Source organism: Macrotis lagotis, chromosome 2 (assembly GCF_037893015.1).
Source record: "Macrotis lagotis isolate mMagLag1 chromosome 2, bilby.v1.9.chrom.fasta, whole genome shotgun sequence".
Classification (NCBI taxonomy): Eukaryota; Metazoa; Chordata; class Mammalia; order Peramelemorphia; family Peramelidae; genus Macrotis; species Macrotis lagotis.
Window position 1 is genome coordinate 77,290,758 of NC_133659.1, and position 27,173 is coordinate 77,317,930.

The 27,173-nt window shown below is 36.1% G+C and overlaps 1 protein-coding gene across 2 annotated transcripts in view; it reads left to right on the forward strand.

Moving 5' to 3' along the window:
• The window catches only part of RGSL1 (regulator of G protein signaling like 1), a 97,091-nt gene that overhangs the window by 46,986 nt on the left and 22,932 nt on the right, over window positions 1–27,173 (forward strand). For both annotated transcript variants that reach the window (XM_074222189.1, XM_074222191.1), the window contains exons 14-18: window positions 13,193–13,386; window positions 20,615–20,732; window positions 22,268–22,385; window positions 23,224–23,353; window positions 26,150–26,324. In XM_074222189.1, coding sequence (XP_074078290.1) covers window positions 13,193–13,386; window positions 20,615–20,732; window positions 22,268–22,385; window positions 23,224–23,353; window positions 26,150–26,324 — 735 coding nt within the window. The remainder of the gene's footprint in view (window positions 1–13,192; window positions 13,387–20,614; window positions 20,733–22,267; window positions 22,386–23,223; window positions 23,354–26,149; window positions 26,325–27,173) is intronic.

Genomic DNA, 27,173 nt, shown 5'->3' on the forward strand with positions numbered 1-27,173 from the left:
TTTTTTCTAACTCATTGAAACCTTGTTGGTAGGGCACTAAACAGGTAGTTTAGTTTTGGTAGAATTGTCATTTTTATTATATGAACTCTACCTATCCATGAGCAGTTGATATTTGCCCAGTTATTTAAATCTGATTTAATTTGTGTGAGAAGTATTTTATAACTGTTTTCAAAAAGTTTCTGAGTCTCTCTTGGCAAATAGACTCCCAGGTATTTTATATTGCCTGAGGCTACTTTGAACGGGATTTCTCTTTCTAGCACTTCCTGCTGTATCTTTCTAGACATATAAAGAAAAGTTGAGGATTTATGAAGGTTTATTTTATAACCTGCAACTTTGCGAAAATTGCTAATTGTTTCCAGTCATTTTTTGGATGATTTCTTGGGATTCTCTAGGTAGACCATCATGTCATCTGCAACAAGTGAGAGTTTTGTCTCTTCCTTCCCAATTCTAATTCCTTCAATTTCTTTTTCTTCTCTAATTGCTGAAGCTAAGATTTCTAATATGATATTGAATAGTAGTGGTGATAATGGGCACCCTGGTTTCACCCCTGATCTTATTGGGAATGCCTCTAGCCTCTCCTCATTGAATATAATACTTGTTGATGGTTTCAGATAGATACTGCTAATTAGTCTAAGGAACAGTCCATTTATTCCTACACTCTCTAGTGTTTTTAGTAGGAATGGATGCTGGATTTTGTCAGAAGCCTTTTCAGCATCTATTGATATGATCATATAATTTCTTTTTTTTCTTTTTTTTTTTTTAGTTTTTGCAAGGCAATGGGGTTAAGTGGCTTGCCCAAGGCCACACAGCTACGTAATTATTAAGTGTCTGAGGCTGGATTTGAACTCAGGTACTCCTGACTCCAGGGCCGGTGTTCTATCCACTGTGCCACCTAGCTGCCCCGATCATATAATTTCTGATAGGTTTCTTGTTGATATAATTGAGTATACTAACAGTTTTCCTAATATTGAACCAACCCTGCATTCCTGGGATAAATCCTACTTTGTCATAATGTATTATTCTAGTGATAAATCGTTGTAATCATTTTGCTAAGATTTTATTTAAGATTTTTGCATCTATATCTCCTCTTCATTTAACCACATTTTTTGCTTTTTCTTTTATTAATTTCTCCTTTATTTTTTAGAATTTCTAATTTGGTATTTAATTGGGGATTTTTAATTTGTTCTTTCTCTAATTTTTTAGTTGCATGTTTAGTTCATTGATTTCCTCTTTCTCCAATTTATTCATGTAAGCATTTAAAGCTATAATATATCCCCTGAGAGCCTCTTTGAGGGAATCCCATAGGTTTTGGTATGTTATTTCATTATTATCATTATCTAGGATAAAATGGTTAATTCCTTCTATAATTTGTTTTTTTTTTTTTTGGTCCACTCACTCTTTAAAATGAGGTTATTCAGTTTCCTATTGGTTCTGGGTCTATATCTCCTTGGCCCAATATTGCATATGACTTTTATTGCATTATGATCTGAGAAAGATGTATTCACTATTTCTGCCTTTCTGCAGTTGATCATTAGGTTTTATGTCCTAGTACATGGTCAATTTTTGTATAAATTCCACGTACTGCAGAGAAAAAGGTATATTCCTTTCTATCCCCATTCAATTTCCTCCATAAGTCTACTATATCTAGTTTTTCTAACAATCCATTTACCTCCTTAACTTCTTTTTTGTTTATTTTATGATTCGATTTATCTAGATCTGAGAGTGGGAGGTTGAGGTCTTCCACTAGTAGAGTTTTGCTGTCTATGTCTTCCTGCAGTTCTTTCAGCTTCTCCTATAAGAATTTGGATGCTGTCCCATTGGGTGCATATATATTCAGTATTGAAATAACTTTATTGTCTATGGTACCTTTTAGGAGGATAAAGTTTCCTTCCTTATCTCTTTTAACACTATCTATTTTTGCTGTTGCTTTGTCTAAGGATTACTACCCCTGCTTTTTTTACTTCATCTGAAGCAAAATATATTTTGTTCCAACCTTTACTCTATATGTATCTCTCTGCTTCAAATGAGTTTCTTGTAAGCAGCATATTGTAGGATTCTGGTTTTTAATCCACTCTGCTATTTGCTTAAATTTTAAGGGAGAGTTCATCCCATTCACATTCAAAGTTATGATTACTAATCCTTTATTGCCCTCCATGCTTTCTTCCCTCTGTTTGTATTTTTCCCCTTTCCCCACCTTTATCCATATTCCCCAGTATTTTGTTTCTGAATACCAATGCCTTCAGTGTGTTTGCCCTCCTTTATCACCCCCTCCCCTTTCTTTCCCCTTTCCCTTTTTCCCATTTCCCTTCCCTTACTTTTGTTAGTTCCCTTTTTCCCCCACTCCCCCTCCCTTTCTCCATCCCCCTCCCCTGTTCCCCTTTTAATATTTGAAAGGTTAGATGTTTTTTAAGGTAACTAAGTATGTGTAAGTTGACTTTAAACTGAGTCTGATGAGAAGAAGATTCAGGTGTTTCTCATCTCCTCCCTTCTTCCCCTCTATTACTATAGGTATTTTGTACCTCTTAGTGTAATGAGATTTACTCCATTCGATCCCTTCCCTCCTCCTGTCTCTTTCCTGTCCCCCTTTTTAAGGAGGTAGTGTTTTTTTAGATCATTCTATCTGAGTCATAGAAAATTCTGAGTATCTGTCTCTTCTAGCTAAGTACATTCTATCTAATAGAGTTAAAATTCTTGAGAGTTATTGGAGTCCCACAAGTGGTGTTAAAGCCAGTTACATCTAATTGGATAGCAATCTCATGGATAGGTCATGAATGTCCATCATTTCTGGATAGGTATATTCTCTCTGTTAGAGTTACAATTCTCAAGATTTATGAAAATCTTTTTCCCCATCCTGGAATATAGCCAGTTTCAACTTGTTGTATAGCAGTATTTTGTTTTCTTTTACTGCCCCCCCTTTTTTTACCTTTTCATGTGTCTCTTGAACCTCCTGTTTGATGTCCAAATTTTCTATTTAGCTCTGGTCTTTTCATCAGGAATTTTTGGAATTCTTCCATTTCATTAAATATACATCTTTTTCCCTGGAAGAGAATGCTCAGCTTTGTGGAATAGTGGATTCTTGGCTACATTCCAAGCTCCCTTGCTCTTCACAATATCTGGTTCCAGGCCCTTCAATCCCTTAATGTTGATGCAGTCAAGCTGTGTAATCCTTACTGTGGCTCCTTGATATTTAAATTGTTTCTTTCTGGCTGCTTGCAGGATTTTCTCTTTTATCTGATAGTTCTGGAGTTTGGCCACAACATTCCTTGGTGTTTTCATTTTAGGATCTTTTTTTCTGGAGGGGATCGATGTATTCTTTCAATAACTACTTTGCCCTCTGGTTCCATGATATCAGGGCAGTTTTCCTCACTAGATCCTGTAATATTAAGTCCAGGCTTTTTTTTCTCTTCAGTGTTTTCAGGAAGTCCAATAATTTTCAGGTTACTCCTCCTCGACCTATTCTTGAGGTCAGTGGTTTTGCTGATAAGGTATTTTATATTTTCTTCTCTATTTTTTCTATTTTTTGATTTTGTTTAACTGGTTCTTGCTGTCTCATGGTATCATTAGTTTCTGCATACTCCATTCTTTTTTTTAGAGAGGAGTTTTCTTCATTAACTTTTTGCAACTCCTTTTCCAGTTGGTCAATTCTACTTTTGAAGCTCTTTCCACTTTAATTTGATAACATGAACTTTTTTGATTGGTATTTCATATCATTTGCAATATGCAAAAAGTTCTAGGTGTTTTTCACAGAAACTACTATTTAAATTATTTTCTAACCTTCTTCCCTTGTACAATTGATTTTTGTTAACTCAAGGGCAGGGTTTTGTATTTATCTACCATCTAGATAATGCCTCATTCCCATCCTCTCCTATCTGCCTACACTCATGCTTGTTTTATTCTATTTTCTATAAAAGTCTTGATCTGACATATTGTGTTTATAATACAAGGTATTCAAAATCTATGCCAACAGAGAATAAGTTTCATATGATACTCCTAATTTAGAAAGACTTCTGAATGGACTCAATGACAAACTGTATGTCTTCTCCTGTCTGTCTAATCATTTTCTCTTGATCTCCTTTGTTGGATTGCCATCCATCTCATATGCCCTAATATCTCATAGCTCTGTCTTGAACCCCACTTCCTTCTCCATTCCCTCTCTCTTAAGTGATATCCTTTCATATGGATTCATTTATAATAGATACACAAATGATTATCAAATCTACATTTTAGTCAAATATCTTAATTTCTAGTGTTATATCAACTAACTACTGCATGTTTCCAAAGTATTTCCCATTCAACACATCCAAAACAAAAAAACTATTAAATGTGCTCCTTCTATCAAATTCCTAATTTGATGAAGTCACACCATCCTTCCAGTTACTTAAGTGTGAATCTATAGAGTAATCCTTGTGACTCTTTCTTCTCATTTATTCCCTCTACCTGATCAGTTTCAAGTTTTATTAATTCTCTCTTCATAAAATCTGTTGGATTTATAATTTTGCCCTCATTTCCAAAGACTATCACTCTAATTCAGATCCTTATCACTTGTCATCTGTATTATTATAATAATATCTTCCTACTCAGAGTTTCTTCTCTTTAAACTACTCACATAGCTGACAATGTTATATTTATCTCTATGTTAATATTAATGTATCCCCCATAGAGTGGAAGCTTTTTGAGAGATAATTTTATTTTAATTTTTTTCTGTTATATCAACAATGCTGAATATAGTGCCTTAAACAAGGCATGCATTCAACATGTTTTGTGAAGTGAATGGAATTGTCCTCTAAGACCAGCTTTGCTATGTTCAAAGATGGTTTTAATTAGAAGGTTGATCATCAGTTTATGGATTTTCTTGAAAGTTATCCATTAAAATACAGAGGAGTTGTATCCAAACAGATAAAGTTATGGATTTTTAAGTTAGAAGAAAAAAATATCATCTTAGAACACTCTGAATGGATTTTGATTCTATAATCCATGTTAGTAATCCTTTCTGTCACTTGTAAACTTGAGAGCCATGCTATTTATGTTCTCATGCCATTTTGTCAGAGGAACCTTTTTTCTTTCAAGACCTATTTGGATATTTATAACATCATCATTCACCTGCCATATTTGGTCAAACCTAAAAAGTTTCTAGATTTATTGAATTTTAGATCCATCTGCAGTTACTGTGGCAGCACCAGACCATGGTCTTTATATGATTCATGAGTCAAATGTTTCTTGTCTCTGATTCAAGTCATTGATAATAATATTGAACTTAACAGACCTAAGAAATATCAAAAATGTCCCAAATCACTGATAACTTGAAAAATAAATGACTATAACTTGAAAAACAAATGACTAGGACTCCATTTAGCTTTTATCTATCTGATTGGCAAAGACAAATGATAAAATTGGAGGAGCTGTGGGAAGATAGGCACATTAATGCAATATTTTGGCAATGATGTGAATGGTTCCAGACATTTTAGAAAACAATTTGGAATGATACTTAGAAATGTCACTTAACTGAACATACCCTTTGACATAGAATGCCACTCCTAGGCATAATGTCCTCATAGGGGAGAGATCAAAGACAGATGGAGAAATTTCTCAGATTTCTCATATCTATCACAGTCCTTACTATGGTAACAAAGAACTAGAAGGAAAGTGTGGAGTTCAGTGATTGGGGGAATAGCTGATCAAATTACAGTATATGATCAAAATGAAATATTATTGTTCTGTTTTCAGAGAAATTTGGGAAGACTTGTATGAATTGATGCAGAATAAAGTAGGCAAATTTAGTAAAACAATTTAGAAGTAACCACAATGATATAAAGGAAAACAACAATGAATGACTTCAAAACTCTGATTAATGAAATGATTGATCATGTCTTCAGTGAAATAATAGTGGTATTAGACTAAATATGTTATGAGTCATACATTATCAGACACGCTTATTTGTTTTCATTTACTGTAATTTTTGTTGCAAGTTGTGTGAGGAAATTCCTTTAGAAGTGCTGGTGCTATAAAAATGGTCCATCAACAAACCTTTTTTTAGGGGGGGGGGGGTAGAGGGAACACTATTAGACAACTCCTTCAGTTAACGCTGATTCTCTAATCAAACACTTAGTATCTTTTCATTCCACTAGTCTGAACTCTCTTTAGCTGCATTATCAACCAGTCCACAAATCTCCCTCCCTCTTTTCAATGAAAACACGAGGGACTTGGTCAAATGTCATACTTAAAATCTAGGTAGACTCTATGTTGATGGTATTTTGCTCATCTATTCATCTTATATTAAAAAAAAGAAATTAAGCTGTTTATGTGCTCATAAATACTTAACTGATTCTTGAACACATTTTTAAGTTTAATCTGAATTATTAATATTTTCTCCATCATTTAAGTCGAAATAAAACTTTGATTGGTAGCATTTGTTGATTTCTGAAGTGTAAATGCTAACACTAACAATTTCATAATTGGCTCCCAATAGAGCTGGTTCAAGTATACCCTTGAAATTAGGTTAATCTTGCAGACTTGCCTGGACTCTTCCCTATGTTCCTCCAAATATCTTTAAATAACATATCAAAATAAATTCTAGAGTGGGGCAGAACCCAAGCAGCCAAAAAGAAACAATTCAAATATCATGGAGCCACAGTCAGGATAATACAAGATTAGCATCTATAGCATTACAAGAGTAGAGGGCTTGGAATATAATGTTCTGGAGGTCAAAAGAGCTAGGATTACAACTAAGAATCACCTAGCAAAACTTGAGTATAATCCTTCAGAGAAAAATGAGTATTTAATGCAATAGAGGCTTTTCAAGCATTCCTGATGAAAAGACCAAAGTTTAATAGAAAGTTTGTCTTTCAAATACAAGACCCAAGAAAAGCATAAAAAGGGTAAACAAGAAAGAGAAATTACAAGGGATTCAATAAAGTTAAACTATTTACATTCCTACATGGGGAAAATGATTATTTGTAACTTCTAAAAACTTTCTCAATCTTGAAGCAGTTAGAAGGAATATACATAGACAGAAAGGACAGATGTGAGATGAATATGATGGGATGATTATCTAAAAAAAATAAAATTAAGAGATAAGAAGGAAGAATGTGATGAAAGGAAGAGAGACAGAATGGAAAAGAGACCTGAAAGAGATTATACAGTGGAGAAGAAGATGGGGAAGAGAGGGAGTGTATGAATCTTATTTTCATTGAAATTGGCTCAATGAGGGAATAGCATGCACATTCAGAATGATATAGAAATTTATCTTAAAATACAGGAAAGTAGGGGTGAAAGGGAATCGGGGGTAGGGTGGGGTGAGGGATGATAGAAGGGATGGCAGATTGAAGAAGGTAAAAGAAACAAACACTTTCGAGAATGGAGTGAAAGGAGAGAGTAGAATAAAGAAGGAAATGAGAAGATCTCATTTCTCAATTTAAAGAACTGAGTCAAATTCATAGGAATAAGAGTCACTCCTCAAATAATAAATGGTAAAAGGATATGAATAGGCAGTTTTCAGACAATGTAATCAAAGCTATCTATAGTTCTGTGGAAAAGATATGCTCTAAATCACTATTTATTAAAGAAATCAAAATTAAAACAGCTCTGAATTACCAACACATACCTATAGGATTGACTAATATGTCCAAAAATTGAAAATTTTAAGTTTTTTAGGGAATGTGGTAAAATTAAACAGCAATGCATTTGGAGCGGCTAGGTTGCTCAGTGGATAGAGCACTGGCCCTGGAATTAGGAGGACCTGAGTTCAAAGCTGACCTCAGATACTTAATAATTACCTAGTTGTGTGACCTTGGGCAAGCCACTTAACCCCATTGCCTTGCAAAAACCAAAACTACAACAAAACAAGATAGCAATACATTGTTGGCAAAGCTGTATTGAACCATTTTGGAGTGTAATTTAGAACTTTATCTAAAGAGCTATAAAACTATGCCTAAACTTTGGCCAAGCAATACTACTACTAGATATATATTTCAGAGATTACAAAGCAAAAAAGGGGAAAAGACCTATATGTACAAACATATTTGTAGCAATTCTTTTAGTGGTGGCAAAGAACTGGAAATTGAAGGAATGTCCATCAATTGAGAAATAATTGAACAGGTTGTTGTATTTGATTATGATGAAAAAGTATTGTGCTATAAAAATGATGAGCAGAATGTTCTCAGAAAAACCTGGAAAGACTTAAATGAACGAATGCAAAGTAAAATGAGCAGAACAAGAGTATTGTACCTGGCAACAGCAATATTATATGATGATCTACTGTGAATAATAACTATTCTCAACAATACAATGATTCAAGAAAATTATGATTAAAGGTGCTGTCCATCTCCAGAAAAAGAACTGCTAGAGCTTGAATGCAAATGAAAAATAATTTTTCTTCCTTTATTTTTCTTGCTTATTTTTTAATCTGTGTTTTCTTTCATGGCATGATTAAAAAGGAAATGTGTTTTGCATGACTACACATATATAACCTATCTCAATGTAGAGGAGGGGAGGAAAAAAGGAAAATTTGGACCTCAAAATTGAAAAAATATTGTTAAAATTGTTTTTACAAAGAATTGGGAAAAAATAAAATGCTAATTTTTTTAATTTGGCTTGCCTTCTTGGCAAAAGCATTTTGCTCAATCTTTCTAATTTCTTTCTAATTATTCACAAGCTCTCCTTTAATAGCCCATTCTTTTTTGTTAAAATACTTAACTCATGGTTTTCAGAATCTGTTTTCTTCTCCTTGTCAGAAATGGAACACTATTCTCACCTTTCTCTTTATCAAAGATCAAAGAAAGCAGTGAAAGAAAAAAGTTATTTCATGAATGATATGATAGAATGGGAAGAATCTTGGATTTGGCATCAAGAAGTAGTTTTTAATCCTATCTCTGGCAATCTTCTAGCTGTGTTGACGATGCTGCAAATCATTTAACTTTTCTGAGCATCCTTTTCCTTCTCTGTAAAAGAAAGGGTAATAATCCTTATAGTATTTACATTTAATTCAATCCAACAAATATTTTTTTAAAACCCTACTATTTGCTAAATACTTAGGATCCTTAATAATACCCTCCTTGTGAGATTGTTGTGCAGATCAAATGAAATAATAAAGGGAAAGCATTTTGCAAAATTTAAGATCACCATAGAAATGCCACCTATCATTTTGGCAACCTGGGATTTAACTCATCTGGCCCAGGTGAACTAGCTGAGGTCAAATAAGTGTGTTCTCCTCACTTATTGTGGCTTTCAATTTTCTCATTCATTTTTTGCCTCATTCTTTACTTATCAAAAGATCTTTTTCCTTTATAGAAGAGGATCCCCATAACACACCTATAGAACACCTGAAGGTTTACAAACCACTTTCCTCAAAATTGGCCTGGGAAGGAGCTACTCAAATTCTTATCCTCACTCCACAAGGTGCTCAGTAAGACTGAATGACTTTTTCTGTCATCACCCAGTCAATACACATTTATTGAACTTTTGCTATAAGTTAGGCACTGTGCTAAGCTCTGCAAAGAGAGTTGCAAAGAGAGGCAAAAATATGGAATCTGCCTTCCAGGAATTCATTCTGTAAAAGAATCATATACTAATAACTGTGTGCATGCAAATGTTTGTCTTTCATTCTTGAAGAAGATCACTTTCTCCTCCAGCCATCTGGGTCCAATGGCCAGATATAAATCAGGGTTAAGTGACTTGCCTAAGGTCACACAATAAGTGTCAAAGTATCTGAGACTGGATTTAAATTCAGGTCCTTATGAATTCAGGGCAGTGCACTATCTCCTGTAACTACCCAGCTAGATAGAGATAGCAATAGATAGATAAATATATAGATATAGACAAAGCTATTTATTAGGTTACTGTAACTGATATAGATAAATGTTAAGTTATCATAGCTGAAAATAAAAGGTGGGTCTCCTAATGCCAGGTCCAGTTGTCTTTCAATGAATTCACAGGTCTAACTGAAAAAAAAAAATTTGTAAGAGCAAAAAAAAAAAAGAATAGAAGAGCAAGGATTCAAATACAAGTCCTTTGACTTCCAAACCCTGTGCTCTTTCCTCTAAGATATGCTTTCATGGCCAAATGTACTTTATTCTAATGCTTTTTTTAAAAAAAGCCAAATTCCATTCACTGACATCATCTTAGGTCATTTTAAACATCATCCCTTTCTCTTCTAAAGTCCCCACTTTAAATTTTGCCTGACAATCTTGACAAAACATTGTTATTGTGCAATAAACTTTCCTGCTCAAAAAGCTCCAATGACTTTCTATTTGTCTTCAGAACAAAGTCCAAATTTCTTAGCCTGGCACACCATCTCCAACCCAAACTAAAACTTTTCTAGTCTCATTGATGTATTCATTGATCTCCAAGTGGACATTGCATTCCTGCCTACATCTTTACTCTTTTTCTTGCCTGGAATGCCTTTCCTTCCATTCAAATGATCTAAATTTCAATTAACACTTGAGATTCACCAAATTCAGATTTGGAATACTGGGTTCAATTCTTTGTTCCAAGTACTACAATATAAGTTGATATGTGTACATTTCCAGAATATGGTGGTAATGATATTCAAAGATTAGATGAAGGAACTAGAGATTTTTAGCCTATAGAAGAGATAACATAAGGTAGGTGATTCTTCTATAGAAATAAGAGGGATCAATGAAACTTGTAAGGTCTCAAATAGATAAATAGTCACAGATTGAGATAGACACACATACGTATATATGTATAAATGTATGTGTGTATGTATGCATGCATTGTAATGTATCTCAAACATTTTTATATCAATAAAATGCACCATGACACAGTGGATAAGAACTCTCCTTGGAAACTGAAAATTTTCTGATAATTAGCCCTGTCCAAAAGTGACATGTGCTACATAGGGAAGTAGTGGATTTTCCCATCCCTGGAGTTCTTTAAGCAGAGGTTAGATGACTGTTCATTGCTAATACTGTGAGGGTATTCTCATTCTTATGGGGATGGGGCTAGATGTCCTTTAAAACCTGTTAGAGCTCTAGTATTTCATGTTATCTTTTCAAGTCCCAGCACAAGTCGATTGTTCATGAAACTTTCTTTGACTGTTTTAATGTTCTGTCATCTCTACCTCTTCCAAATTCCTCTGGCTCTATTTGTACCCATTTATTTTATACTAAATATATATTAGCATTTTGTTTTTTATTAAAATATTTTATGCTTATTTCCTGATCTCACACACCCACATAGAAAAGGGGCCAAAAGATAGATAGAGATAGCAATAGATAGATAAATATATAGACATAGACAGAGATAGACATAGATATAGATACACATATGTAGACATGTATAAATGTATGTATGTATGTATGTATGTATGCATGCATTGTAATGTATTGTATCACAAACACTTTTATCTTGATAAAATACACCATGACACAGTGGATAAGAACTCTCCTTGGAAACTGGAAGACCTAGGCTTAAAACCTGCATCTAACAAACACTAATTATGTGACTAGTTAAGGCTTAACTTTTCTAGCCAGGTGGCACAATGGATAGAACACTGGCCCTGGAGTCAGAAGGACCTGAGTTCAAATGTGATCTCAGACATTTAATTATTACCTAGCTGTGTGATCTTGGGCAAATCACCTCACCCCATTGCCTTGCAAAAAAAAAAAAAATGACTTGACTTTTCTGTGCCCTGGGCAACTTTTGAAGATAATGAGTTACCAATAAGTTGCTACATTATGTTGGTAGAGGAAGTTTCCATGTCAGGAGTCCCCTATAATGATGAAATCAGAGATCTAGTTCAAAAGTTTTTATGTAGAAGATACTCAATCAGTGTTTGTTTCTGATCAAGTTCATGATGAAAAAAGCATCATACTCTAGCTCTGCAAGCCCTCTTACCTTTTTATTTTATCATACCTAAGTTCTACTTTCTCTGGCACACCAAGTCCCACAAAAACTAATCCTAGTTCACCTAGATTGGATTATTCACTAAGCATTTAACTCTTTTTCTAATGGTATTAATTCTAAGATTCATTCAGTTCACTTTCTTCTTCTTCCCTATTTTAGAAATCCCCATCTTTACTCCCAATTCTAACCTTCATCTTACTTCCCTTCATATTACAGAGAAATGTCATACAAAACTCTAGAGAAATAGAGAATTCTGGAGTTGGAAGGACTTTTTAAAAAAGTTCTAGCTCTATCTACTGCCTTTTGAACTTTATATAATCCTTTTGGATCCTCTTTAATCCCTTCACCCATTCATTCTATCTTTCACCACTTTACTCTTTTACTATAACTAACAGAGATGGATTCTTATCTTTCAAGATTGCCAATTGTTTTGGGAACTTTTTTGTAGATAGAGTGCAAAAGAAAAAATTTTCCTGAAAACACCTTTACTATCTCTCCCCTTCCCCCCTCTCTCTCACTCCCTCCTCCCCTCATCCCTTCCTAGTTTATTGGATCAAACTTGAGCAAGATGCACAAACACGTTTTTTCAATAAAGATAATTACTGTGTTGGTTCTTCATCCAGAACCTAAATTCATTAATCAAATATTCCTCAAGACTTCCATTCCTATCCTTATTCCTCTGTCACACTAATAATAGGATAAAATCATTTAGAGCTGAAAGGGACCTTAAATGATAACTATTTTTTTTTTGGCAAGACAATGGGGTGGTTAAGTGATTTGCTCAAGGCCACACAGCTAAATAAGTATTAAGATTCTGAGACTGAATTTGAACTCAGGTCTTCCTGACTCTAGGGTCAGTATCCGAGCCATTGAGCCACCTAGTTGATAACTCTATTTTAACAGGTAAGAAAAAAGGAGGCATAGAGAAATTGATGTAACTTCCCAAAAGTCTCACTCTTAGCAAGTGACTAAGCCAGGATCAAAACCTCAGACCTTTGACTCCAAATACAATGTTCTATCCATCATAACATGAAATCTGATATCCCAATTGATATCTGATATCCCAATCTGATATCCCAACCTATTATAAAAAAAACCTTAAAAAGAGGGGGGGGGAGCAGCTAGGTAGTGCAGTGGATAGAGCACCGGCCCTGGATAGAGCATCGGCCCTGGAGTCAGGAGTACCTGGGTTCAAATCCGGCCTCAGACACTTAATAATTACCTAGCTGTGTGGCCTTGGGCAAGCCACTTAACTCCATTTGCCTTGCAAAAAACTAAAAAAAAAATAACCTATTATGTCTACCAACACTGCTTTCTTCTTTTCTTGCAGGCATATCATAGAAGTCCTCCAACACCCTGCCCATATGGATTACTTCAGGAATTTCCTTAAAGGAAATAAGGTTGAAAATATGCTGAATTTCATCATTGCTGTTCAGAAGGCCTATACTGAATCTGATGGAAAATTACAGAAAGAGCTCATTGATGACATCACCAAGACATTCTTCCATAACAGAATTAAGGCTGGTATGAAACCCCAAACCAATCCCCAGACTATAAGTTTCTCTCCAAGTTTCCTAGGATGAACATGGAGCTCTCTCAATGCTTTCCATATATAGAATTCTGCAAAAGAGGCTTATGGCTCAAGTCATATATCCTCTTTGTATCTATAAGGAAGTCCAGGAAAGGAGTTCGACTATCATCATGTATCATTGAGATAAGGGACTACACATAAGAATAGGAAATTAAGAGGCAAAATTAGAGAGGAGAGACATGAAGTGAATGAATGGCAAGCAAAGAAACTTTAGCTTAATATGGTGAGTACTATGTCTGACTCTCTTAGACATGACCCAAGAATAATAGGAACGGTCTCAGAGAATTTCCTTGTAAGTTGCAACTTGAGCTATCTCTGAATTTCTATATCATAAAAGACTCAACTATATAAGAAAATTGACCCCATTACCAAGAAGGTACTGAGCACACAAATGACACCAAATAGACAAAGAAAATACAGGCTCGGTATCCTGCTCTTTGTGCTTGCCATTAGTTAAGATATTGAAACATTCCAGGATATTGGGGAAGTTTGAGGAATAGCCCTGATGATCTAACCTTCTAGAACCTCAGAAGCTAACCTGATTCTGTTGCTGGAGCAGCTGGGTTAAGGGGATGAGAGAGAGAGAGAGAGAGAGAGAGAGAGTGAGTTATGGTTCATTTGGGTGAGGAAATCACCAGATTCAGGAGGATAAGAAAAGGCCTAGCTTTAAGCTTCTTTAACGAGGTAAAGAAGGTGAGTTTTTAAGAAGATAGTAAAGTTTAGCAAAGAAGAGTTAGTTACAAGTTGAACTGGGAGAGAATAGCAAAGAGAATTTAGAAGGGGAAACAAGGGAAACAGCCATGAGATGCTGCCTGGTCTTACATCATCATGGATCCAGCCACATAAAGTGGGACCACATGGGTGCAGCAGCATGGAACTGGAATCAACACAGATCCAGCATGGAAAAAGGAAGGGAAAAGAAGCAGGATACCCTGCTGCCCAGCTGAGTTTATGTAGAAAGAGAGGAAAAAGACTGAGCAGGGTGCCAGACCCTTTTTAAAAACACTTTTGTCATGGGAAAAAATGAGAGTGGCATTTTAGGAGTGGTTAACACCTAGTATGACATAGAGTCTACTGGGCATGAATAGCATATAATGTATACTACACCAAATGCAAATGTACAATGCCAGGATCAGACATATGAGCAACTGCTGTTAACTGAACAGAAAAAAATTTAAAAGATTTGTTTCCATTATAAAAAGAAAATTACAGTATTTCTCTGTCCTCAGAATTCCCCTGCTTCAATTCTAAATTCTACTCCATAAATAATCAAATTTTCCAAAGGGGTAATATAGTTAAATCTAGTCTAATTATCCATTAATGGCACTTTTCAGAGATTTATATACAACACTGTATTTGCTCACCAGAACATTCACAAACAGCAAAACTGATTGATGATGATGATAGGGAAATACAGAAATTGCTAAACGACAAACAGGAACTCTCCAAGTTTTGCCTGGCAGCATTCTGAAATGGTAGCATTTAATTACATAAAAAGTAAAGTGCAAATGAAGGTTAGGGAGAGGCAGAACTCTTGGCTTAGTAAGAAGGCAGATAAGATTCAATTTTATGCAGATAGTAATAATCCAGAGTGCTTTTATGATGCTCTGAAGGCTATTTATGGTCAAGACATACTGTACATCTCAATTACTCAGTGTTGATGGAGCCATAATGAATGATAAGGGGCAAAACCCTAGAGAGATTGGACACTTCCATAGTGTTATTAACAGACTGTCATCAGTCAATGGAGGAGCCATTGACCATTTATCTCAAGTTGAGGTCAATCCATCCCTAACTGAAGCTGGAGGTTTTGAATGCCATTAGGTTCCTTTCATGTGGCAAAGCATATGGTGCTGATTCTATTCAACTGAGAATTTACAAGGTAGGGGTCCATTGCTCATCCAAAAACTAACTGAAATTTTCCAGATTATATGGCACAAAGAGGTTATTCCCCAGGAATTCAAGGATGCCTTCATTGTGCATCTATATTAAGGTAAGGGAAATAGAATGTCCTGTGACAATTATAGGGATGTTTCTCTTTTAGTTTTTTCTGGTAAGATTCTTGCCAGAGTCCTTCTCAATAGGCTGATCCTTCACCTGCAAGATGGTCACTTACCTTGGAGCCAGTGTGGCTTCAGAAAGGGTCAAGAAATAGTCAATATGGAGTTTGCTACCCAACAACTCCAGGAAAAATGGCAGGAACCGAACAGAGCACTGTATAGAATGTTATAGATCTGACCAGGGTCTTTGATACTATTATTTGGAAAATTATGTCAAAATGTGTTTGCCCATAGAAGTTTATCAGTATTGTACATCAATTCCATGATGGCATACTTGCCTGGGTTCTGGATATTGGATATGCTCTTAGCATTTCCCAATCACCAACAGAGTGAAATAAGACTGTGTCTTTGTTCCCATGCTTTGCATGATGTTTTCACCCATATTATCAGACACCTTCCCTGAGGATGAACATGGCATCAAGGTCAAGTACTGAACTGATGGCAAATTCTTCAACTTGAAAAGACTAAATTGGAGAGAGTGTTGGTGCATGGTCTTCTGTTTGCAAATGATTGTGCACTCAATGCAACTTCTAAAGCTGAGATGCAACAAAGTATGGCTCTATTTTCTGCTGCTTTTGCTAATTTTGACCTAATAGCATCAAGAAAACAGAGGTGCTCTATCAGCCAGCACCACAACATGCATATGTGGAACCAATGATTACAGCAAATAGAGAAGTTTTAAACATGTGGATAAATGGTTCACTTACCTTGGCAGTGTAGTTTCTAGGGAGATACACATTGATAATGAGATTGATACATGTATTGCCAGATCTAGTATTTGGTAAACTCCAAAAGAAAGTAGTAACTTCAAGTTTTATCTGTAAGGTAAACAAGGGGCTGTGAATATGGGGGGACTCCAAATTGTTTTAACAGTTATGGAAAAATGGGATGGGAGGTCAGTGTTGTAAGGCTAACTCCAGAAAGAAAAAGATTAACTCTGAGGTACCACCTCACACCTATCAGACTGACTAATGTGACAAATGTGACTAATGTGACAAAAAAGGAAAATGATAAATGTTGGAAGGAATGTGGGAGAACTAATGCACCATTGGTGAAGTTATAAACTGATCACAAACAATTTGGAACAATGCCCAAAGGGCTATAAAATTGCACATATCCTTTGATCCATTAATACTACTACTACTAGGTCTGTAGCCCAAAGAGATCAAAAAGGGGGGAGGAGAGAATATATTTGTACAAAAATATTTTAGCAGCTCTTTTTTTTGTGGTGGCTAAGAATCAGGAATTGAAGGGATGCCCATCAAAAGGGAAATTGCTGAACAAGTTGTGATATATGATTTTAACAGTATTATTGTACTATAAGAAATAAGCAGAATGATTTCAGAAAAAACAGGAAAGACTTACATGAACTAAGAGGGAGTGAAGTGAGCAAAATCAGGAGAACACTGTATAGTAACAGTAATGTACAATAATGAACTCCGAATGACTTGGCTATTCTCAGCAATTCAATGCTCTAAAAATAATCCCTAAGGACTTATGAGAATAATGCTCTCCATTGCTTATGGACTACAGACTGAAGCTTACTATTTTTTTCCTTTCTTCCTTCCACCCTTTTCTTTCTTTATTTTTCTTGTCTTCTTTCACAAAAGGACTAATATGGAAATGTTTTGTCTTTACATGCATAGCCTATATCAGATTGCTTACCATCTCATGGAGAGGAAGAAGAGGAAGGAAAGAACAGAATTTGAAACTCAAAATTTTTTGAAATGTAAAAATTTCCTTTTATATGTAATTGGGAAAAATAAAATATTTTATAAAAGAAAGAAAGAAAAAAAAGAGCACTCCCTAAAGACAAGAGTAGGTAGTGTCTGTGGTGTGATGATTGATGGATTTTTCTAGATTTCAAATATCCCCTATCAATTTATCATAATGCCTGAAAATCCACCACATAATAATAAGCAGAAACTTCTGTACCATGAATGCAGTCTTCCCCCTCAAACAAAACAAAGTCTGGAATTAACAATGTCCAAAATAACAAACTATACCTCAATCTGCATTATGAGTTATTAACTCTCTAGAGATTTGAAACATGCTTCATTATGAGTCCCTTGGAAATTGTGAGTGATCATGACATTGATCAGAGTTTATAAATCAAATTGTCTTTCCAGTATTGTTCTCCTAGTTCAGCTCATTTAATTCTGCATCTGTTCAAACAAATCTTCTTAGATTTCTCTGAAATAATCAGCTCATGCAAGTCTTCCATATTTTCTCTGAAATCCTCTCTATCATTTCTTATAGCAAAATAGTATTCCATTGCATTTGTATCCCATAATTTGTTCATTCCCCAATTGATGCCTTTAAAAGACCATTACAAATATTTTTGTTCAAATGATTCCTTTTACCTCTTTGACCTATTTGAGGTATAGACGTAGCATTGATATTGCTGGGTCAAAGAGTATGCAGAGTTTAAGAGCTATGGAAATATAGTTCCAAATTGCTTTCTAGAATGGCTGGATCAATACTCCACTGAGAGTACCTGTTTTCCCACAGCTCCTCCAGCATTTGCTATTTTCCTCTATTTTGATCAACTTTGACATTTTGGTAGGTATGCCCATCCTCTTTAGAGTCAACTAGTGTCACATAGTTCAATGGGTTCTGAGAAAATTATTAGATTGTATCAAAATATAATAACATTCATAATAATGATGCATCCTATACACCTTAGAAGACTTGAGGATAAATTCTGTTTAGCATGCTCTTTTTAAGTCATTGGAGAAGTTTACAATATATTTCTAGAAAAGATTTTTATCTAGAAAGGTGAATAAATACAGATGGGTTAGGAAATCATGAAAAGAATACTGGATGGGTGAATTGACTTGTCTTTTGTGACTGAATGGCCATATATTATTCAAAGAGACATTAGTCAGACTTATCTGTTAACCTGGACAAAACTATGTCCTTGCAATTAGCTACTTGATTAGAATTCCCAAATTTAGACTACCTTCACACCCAGAGTAAAACCATTTCAAGTTAAGAAGACTTGAAGAGAGAAAATGTGTAGAGAAGAGTACAGATGTCAGGGAGGTATGCTATTTAAAAGGTTTGAAAGAAATAATTTCTGGGTGCATTTTGTTAATAAAAGGAATGGTTATTTGGCTATCTCTCTTGAACCAAAGATAACTCATGGTTGTGGGCCCTCAGTTTATATGCACTTTGAAGAGTAAGTGTTCCTAAGTGTGGTAATTAATAGGTATTGAGAGAAAGGACAAATATTACAATGAGAAATGGACTCATTTCAAGGCCCTCAAAGTTCTTTCATGGGGCATTATGACATTTTATTATTATACTCATTGGTAATAGGGGTAACACTGTAGTCATAAATAAATAAAAAAATGATGATGATGATAATTGTCCTTCATTGTCAAAGACAACCACACTGACCAAATTAATTGCTTTATGACTTGCACAATTCTGTTTATTATAGGAAGGGATATACTGTTCAAAGCCTCCTTCTTATTTGCCTTTTCCAGAACCACCCCATGACCTGATTTGATAGGAAATGGGACTATTGGTGATAGTCTGGATACTGTGGGAGTCTCTTAGCCTTTGAATAGGGTTCTTTTTCTCCTAGATCAGTAAAAAATTTCAGTACACCATCAACACTCATCAAGCATCAACATGTGATTTCTGATGATAGAATGAGACAATCTGATAAATCCAACTTGGCTCTCAATGAACTAATCATCAGTATGGGCTTTACTCTTATAACTTTCTTCTCCAACCATGCTGCCCCAGAACCCAAAGACTTTTTCAGAAGCTGCCTGGAGGGTCATGGGAATTATGCCACTGGATCATTAGTCAGCATCATTTATGGCTGGAATCAAAATGGTATCTGATCATCTTCTAAGTTCCAACTTTCAGTCTCAATGAAAGAACACATTCTTGTCAAATGCTTCACTCTGGTCTGTTTTGTGCTAATCCAAGAATTTCACCTCTAGCAGCACAATATGAAAACCTGTGCTGTCCCTTTTAATCATGACCCTAGTTCCAAAACCTAACAAAATAGAACTGAGGTCCTATTCCATTATTCCCAGCTGGGCCATCTAGGTGACTCAGACCTGCTTTAAATTCTATATGAGACCAGAAGAGCTAAAAAGTTGGACACCCATGGGCTAGGGAATGTAACTTTGTATTTTATTTCCAAATTGCCCAGCCTTGGGCAATCTTTTCAAAGAATTTATATCCCCCATCCAAGCCTAAGCAGAAGACAATGAATGGGCCAAGAGTTTCACCTTAGATTAAATTCCTTGTAAGGTTGGATGTCTAAAGAAGATTGAGGAGAGAGTTAACTCAATCTCATTATCAGCTAAGTCTTGCAGAGACTGAACTTTGAAAAAAAAGGACTTTAGAAAAAAGGTGAGAGGGTAGCTAGGTGGTACAGTGCCTCTCCAGGTGCTCTGGAGTCAGGAGAACAAATTTGACCTCAGACACTTAATAATCACCTAGCTGTGTGATCTTGGACAAATTACTTAACCCCATTGCCTTGCAAAAAGGAAAAAGGAAAAAGGAAAAAGGAGAGAACCATGGAACCAAATCACTGATTATTAATAATAATTTCTCTCAGATCCAGAGTCAAGTTCCACCTTAGAAATCTACTATTTGACATAAATGAAGTTGCTTAACCTTTCACTATCCCAAGCATAGAAGATCCTATTAAGTTATAGGTTTCTAATCTCTATCAGTGGAAGACTTTTCCAGACTGGTATTTCCCTACATTGATGAAATCAAAGGCCACAACCCTGCCATATCTCTCCTCACCTCAAAAAAAAGTGAGGGGCAGCTAGGTGGCATAGTGGATAAAGCACTGGCCCTGGAGTCAGGAGTACCTGGGTTCAAATCTGGTCTCAGACACTTAATAATTACCTAGCTGTGTGGCCTTAGGCAAGCCACTTAACCCCATTGCCTTACCTTAAAAAAAAGTGAATGATGAGGGTATTCAGAGAAAACAGTTGGACTTGGGTGAAGTAAAGGTTAGGAAAGTCAAAGAAGGATGTCTCACATGAGAATATAACTGACATTTAGCTGGGTGAAGAATATGATAATTTTTGATTTCCTCCCTGTTTTCCTTTGTTCTTTACAGAGAAACTACTACATTGTAGTTCTCCTTTCATCAGAGAACTTTCTCACATGCATCACATTCCTTTACCAATGTTGATCCAGGCCCAGAGCCTAGTCCTGTCATGCCTAGAAGATAAATGGTAAGTAGCATTGGCTGAAGGAATGTTTTCTTATAATATTGGCTTCATTAAGTCACAAGGTCATAGAATCTATTGCCGAGTTATATCTCATTGTCTTTCTTTTTTTTTTAGGTTTTTTTTTTTTTGCAAGGCAATGGGGTTAAGTAGCTTACCCCAGGCCACATGGCTAGGTAATTATTAAGTGTCTGAGGTCAGATTTGAACTCAGGTACTCCTGACTCCATGGCCTGCGCTCTGTCCATTGCACCACCTAGACACCCCCGTCTTTGATTCTTGAACGGAGGATAAGAAAAAAATTATTTCAGGTCTTCCTTACCCAATCTCCACAGGCAATTCTCAGAGGATTCAAGTAGACTCAGAAAATACAGGCCAGATGCTAGGTTTTCACACATTTATCATAAACTATTGCAACGATCAGATTTCATAAATCTTTAAAATTATTTGTCTTTGCAATACTGTTGTTAATGTATAAACTTTTTGATCAAACATGGCTCACCCCAGGGAATTTTCAACTTCAATTTTTTATTCTCCAGTTTAAAAAAACATTTAATTACTATCATATATAAACTAAACAGCCAGTGGCATCTAATCACATGAAATTTCCAATTATGAGGCTGAATTCTAGATGCTGCCCAAGTCCACTCATGACAAAACTGAAAAACTTGCAATTCATTCATTGTGTGTGTGTGTATTACTGATAATACAACTATTTTTTAAAAAAGAAAACAACTATAGAGTGCTCAGTATTATATCATATTATCTCTAATTCCAACAATCAATCAATAAGCTTTAATTCCATTCCTGCTATAAGCCAAGGTGGTATAATGATTTATGCTGCAATCAAGATAAAAATAAAACCACCCCCTGCCCTCAAACCTACAGACTACTGGGGAGGACAGCTTAGAGATATGAAAGTGTAGCTACAGTGGGTACAATGCAATGGAGAGTGAGGAAGGGATACTAGAAATGGGGAGGAGGGATCAGAAAAAAAGCTTCATGGTGAACATGGTCCTTGAGCTGAGTGAAGGAATTCAGGCATGACAGGGAGCCTGGACAAAGTCTCAGAAGCAGAAGTTGGAGTTCTGATCATAAGAAATAGTTAGGAAACCAGTTAGCCTGGATTGTAGTGTGCATGGTGGGGAAAATAGTGTATATTAAGTTGGGAAGCATGGGCCAGGACCACGCTGTGAAGAGCTTCCAATGGTCAAAAGCAGATGTTTATATTACACAGAAGCAAGTTCTTCTGGTTAGTCCTTTCTTGGGTCTAGATCAGTTGTCAGGCACAGCCCCAGTGAGCTCATGAAAGTTGGCTCCTCCCCTAATCCATTCTCCCAGGTAAACTTCAATGAAGAGTAAAGCAAGGAAAGCAGAGATAGAGAAAAGCAAGGCTTAAAAGAGATAACTATTAAATATAAGGAAGGTTGCAGCTGCCTCAAAATTAGGAGTTACTCTAACAATTTCTCTGGAGTCTGATTTGTGTCAGACAAGTCTGTTTTTTTCCAAATTTATTTAATCTTCTCTGTCTCCTGCTGGCAGGTTTAAAAGTTACCAAGACCTCTTCCCAGCTCAAGTCCAGCCTCAAGTTTTAGAAGCTGAACTACGACAAAAGCTACTGAAAAAGGGACCAAAGACAATTCACTTACAGATCAGGAAGGTCAATGAGCAAGATACAAAAGCTAGGTCTTGTCTTAACCTTGATGTGTTCAACTGACATCTAGAATTCCATAGGTTAAAGCATCTCTGCATATGAGCATTGGACTATAAAGATACGAGATCTGTTCAAAGGAATATTCTGACCTGGTTATGCCAAATATAGAATAGTAGAGAAGACTTGAGATGATCAAAGCAAAAAGGGCAGCCCACACCAGTGTGGTTTCTATGTGTAAATTTATTAGGGATTGGTGGGGTAATTGGCTTGTTTATGGGAATTTCCTCAGAAGAGGCCAGTCATCCTGGTGGTGAGAGGACAGAACAATAGATCCCTGCAATACCCATAGGTCAGCAAAGGTATTATATAGAAACAGAGCAAAGAAAACATAGTGCCAGGACTGGTCCAGGGTCATAGCCAAATGCCCTATGAGATAGAACTACTTTGACTGTTTACATTAGCTGTAACTCAAGTCTTTGAGGTCACTTTTTCAAGCTCTGGCTCCCACCATTGAAGGGCCCCTGGATCCCAAAACCCAAAGAAGGCAGTGAGTTCAATGAGATGCTGTTCCTTTCCCCTCCCCTCCTTTCCCACTGCCTAGCTGTGTAATCTTAAACTAATCTATTTTATACTAATCTTACACTAAAACCTTATCATTCATGAAACAAGATGATCAATGTCTAGCTCAGATGTTCTGCTATTCAAATAACTGTCTGTGGACTTGCTCACAGGTCTCCTATCTTTCCCACTTTCTATTCCCACTCTCCCAGGCTAGTTGGTTCCATCGCAGGTCACCTTTGCTCACAACACCTCTCTCTCTCTCTCTCTCTCTCTCTCTCTCCAGAAAAAGACATGGGTCTGCTTTGGTAACATTATTAGGACACTCTGCAAATTTCTAAGGGAAATAAAGAAACCAGAGAGCCGTATGGCATTTGAGAATTTTCTACTTCAGGAAATGAATAATCGTAAGGAAAGTAAGTATCACTGCCCTTCAGAAACCCTCCTCTTGTTGTCATGGTGACCACCATGCTCTGCTTAGAGGACCACAGCTAGGTGTTTACCAAGTTTAGTATCAATTTTCTTTTAAATATCATAGAATTTGGAGACAGAAGGGACCTCAGAGATCATCTCTTCTAGGTCAACCCCTTCATTTTACAGGGGAGAAAACTGAGGTCCAGAAACATTATGTGCCTTGCCCAGGGTCAAACAGGTAATGGAAAGTAGTTAGAATACAAACCTAGATCTCCAGAGTTACTCAAATGTTCTTGACCTCAGAGCACCCCAAGCCTGTGACTTCCCAGAAAACAAGAGGGGCCCTAGTCCTTCGGGGGAGAAAGCTGTAGGACAATACCAGATCAGCCTAAATTTTTACTTGTGTTACTCTGTAGGGATAGTTAGGGTAGGTGGCAAAAAGATTCTCAGCATTGTTTTCTAAATATAAAAAGTCTCAGTAAAAGAAGGAACAAATTAGGGAGTGCTAGGAGTGTTTTCTTTTCCAGTTCCCCAAACAGCCAAATTCCTTCTCTAGCATCTTCTAGGAGCCAGTTCTGTGTTTCTTTTGTAGAAGTCAAAATTCTGGAGCAAGGCTCAGCTCTTTTGAGCTTCAACAGACACGGCACTCTCAAGTTTCTGGATAGGAGCAAAATCATAAGCCTAGTCTAGAATCGTAAACATATCTGCAGGAACCAGTAGTTCTACTTCTCAAGCTATAAAACTTAACTCATTTCTTCCAAATTGTAATCATTCATTCATCAAGCACATAACAATATTTATATGCAATGCAAAAATTCTAAATAAAATGAAACAACCCCTGCCTTCTACTGGCAACAAGCACAATGTACAAAGATAATTAAACAGAGGTGATTGTGCATCAAAAAAGACTCTGGATTGGGAATACATCAATACAAATTCGAATCTTGCCTTCTTATTACTTCCAGAAAGTGACATAAAAGTCTCTGAGCCTGTTTTCTCAGTTGGAAAATGGGGATGATAATCTATAACTCCTCTGGTACCGACTCCACAAGAGCATTGTGGAAACAGTGTGATAAATGTGTATTAGGTAAACCTTATAGCGCTATAAAACTGTCAGCTCTTATTGCGGAGAGGATGACCTTTGGAACAACCTTTGGGGGTAACAAATGTCCAAAGTCACCTTCTCTGCCCTCCCTTAATTATGCTTTTCTCCTCTCTTGTTATCTAATTCCGTACTTGAATTTCCTGCTATACTCTATTCAACCATAATAACAAAAACAACAATATTAGCATTTCTAAAGCATTTTCAACTTTACAAATCATGTTACAAATATCTCACAACAACCCTAGGAGGTACAAGTTATGATTATTCTCCATTTTACAGATGCTGAAGATCAAAGTATTGCCCAGTCATATAGCTAGTGAGTGTCCCGAGATAGGATTTAAACTCTGGTCTTGGGGCGGCTAGGTGGCTTAGTGGATAAAACACCAGCCCTGGAGTCAGGAGTACCTGGGTTCAAATCCAGTCTCAGACACTTAATAATTACCTAGCTGTGTGGCCTTCAGCAAACCACTTAACCCCGTTTGCCTTGCAAAAAACTAAAAAAAAAAAATAATAATAAACTCTGGTCTTTCTGACTACAACTTCGGTGCTCTGTTCTCTAGAGCCAAAAGTCATGAGGCTTACTTCCAAGATGATCTGTCTTCTTGTAACTATAATATAACAATTATCACAACTAATTACATTTTTTAAAATGTTTTATTGTTGCCTTGTGGATTGGTGTTTTAAAATTAGACATTTATTGGTGTTTCCCTGAGATTCTTCCCTAGTCGCCAAAAAAAAAAAAATCCTAGTAAAACAAAATCAGCACTATGATTTTATATGATAGTATATGGCACCCTCACATCCCCTATCTTAGTTTCTACTAAAAAGGAGGAGTGATGGGTTTTCTGCTTCTGTCCTCCAGATCCTTATCACAATCATTGTCTTTAACTGAGTTTAGCTACCTCTTGGGAGGCAGCTATATATTATTATATGTGTTACATCTATAATTATATATGTACAGTTATAACAATATATTATTATAGTCATGATGTCAGAGGCAGTGTCAGAAAGATTTGGGTTCAAATCCTGACTGTCCCTTATTGGTTATGTGATCATGGGTAAATCAGTTTCCTCATCTGTAAAAATGGAGATAACAATACCTGGAGTATCCACCTCATGAGGTTGTTTCAAGGATCCAGTGAGATAAAATATGTAAAATACTTTGCAAATTTTAAATCAGTGTCAGTATTCTTCTTCTCAATTACATAGTGATGGCTCTAACATCAGCAAAAATATTCATGACTCATAAACAATATGAGGAGAGAGAAGTTCTAGGATAGGGAGTAGTTGTGCTATTAATCCTGAGCCTAAGAGAATGACTACCAAATAGAGCCAAGTTCTTGATCCTCTAGAGCAGTAGTGTCAAACTCAAGAAGAAATGGGGGTCACCAAACTATAAGGAACCTTGTGGGCCACCTATTGACTAAGAAAATCACATGTTAGCAAGGTTTTATGGTATTTTTATTTATTTTGTTAAATATTTCCCAAATACATTTTAACTGGTTCAGTCTTGACTCAAAACTGTTGTGGGCCACATGGTTTTGACATCTTTACTCTAGAGTGCTTCTCTCTTGACTTTAGATGCTCATTAGAGTCCCCAGGCTCATAAATGCCTAGAGCAAAAAGATGTTGACTCTATTATCTGTCTTTCTATCTGTCTCTCTGACTCTATCTCTTTTTCTTTGTCTTTCAGATGTAGTTATACCTGGGCCTCCCAAAAAAACAGCAAGCAATTCTTTCTCCCCAAAACCTGCTTTAGAAGTTGACCTGGATGACGTAGTATTTTTAAGGCGCCGTATACATGGGCATAAGACAGTCATTGTCAACTTTCTAGTCAACGACTTAAGTTATTTTATCGAAGTAGAGAAGTAAGTTGACAACCACTATACCGTCTTTCTTCTTGTCCTCCCTCATTATCATTCACCTTTCCACTTAGCCAGTGTTTTCCTAGACCTAGAAAAAAGGGACTGGCTTTCTAAAGTAGAATTTAGGGGACTATCAGATTGATCTGCTGCTCAAAACCATTTCCTCCAGGGCCCATCATAACTCCTGATATTTTCACTATTAGAGATTCATTCTTTGGGACTTCAAGGTTTTTCAACCTTCAGGAATTTTTTTTTGTCACTATTGTTGTTGAATTATTTCGGTTATATCTGACTTTTCCATGACCCTATTTGGGGTTTTCTTGGCATAGAAACTGGAGTGGTTTGACATTTCCTTCTCTAGCTCATTTTACAGGTGAGAAAACTCTTGGCAAATTTTCTAGGGATACATTGTACTAAAGGAATTTAGGGAATACTTTCATTTAGGTATGACACTAGAAAACTATTATTAACCATATGGCATAGTGTATAAACTGTATAAATCTTTAGATATGTACTAGCTATATGACTTCTTGAGTTCATCTCAGCCTCACTTTCCACATTTATAAAATGAGAATATAATAGTACCTATCTCCCAGGGTTGTTGTAAAGATTAAATGAAGTAATCTATTAAAATGCTTTGTAAACTTTAAAGTGAAATGTTTATTATCTTTATGATTATTACTCTACTATGATGATTAGACCTGGAATTAGAGGCCATCTAGTCTAGTCTTCTAGGAAGGTAGGTATCATAGGGCATAGAATCCTGAAGTCAAAAAGAACTGAATTCAAATTTAGCCTCAAACATTTACTAGTTATATGACCCTAGGCAAGTTACTTCACCCTAGTTTCCCC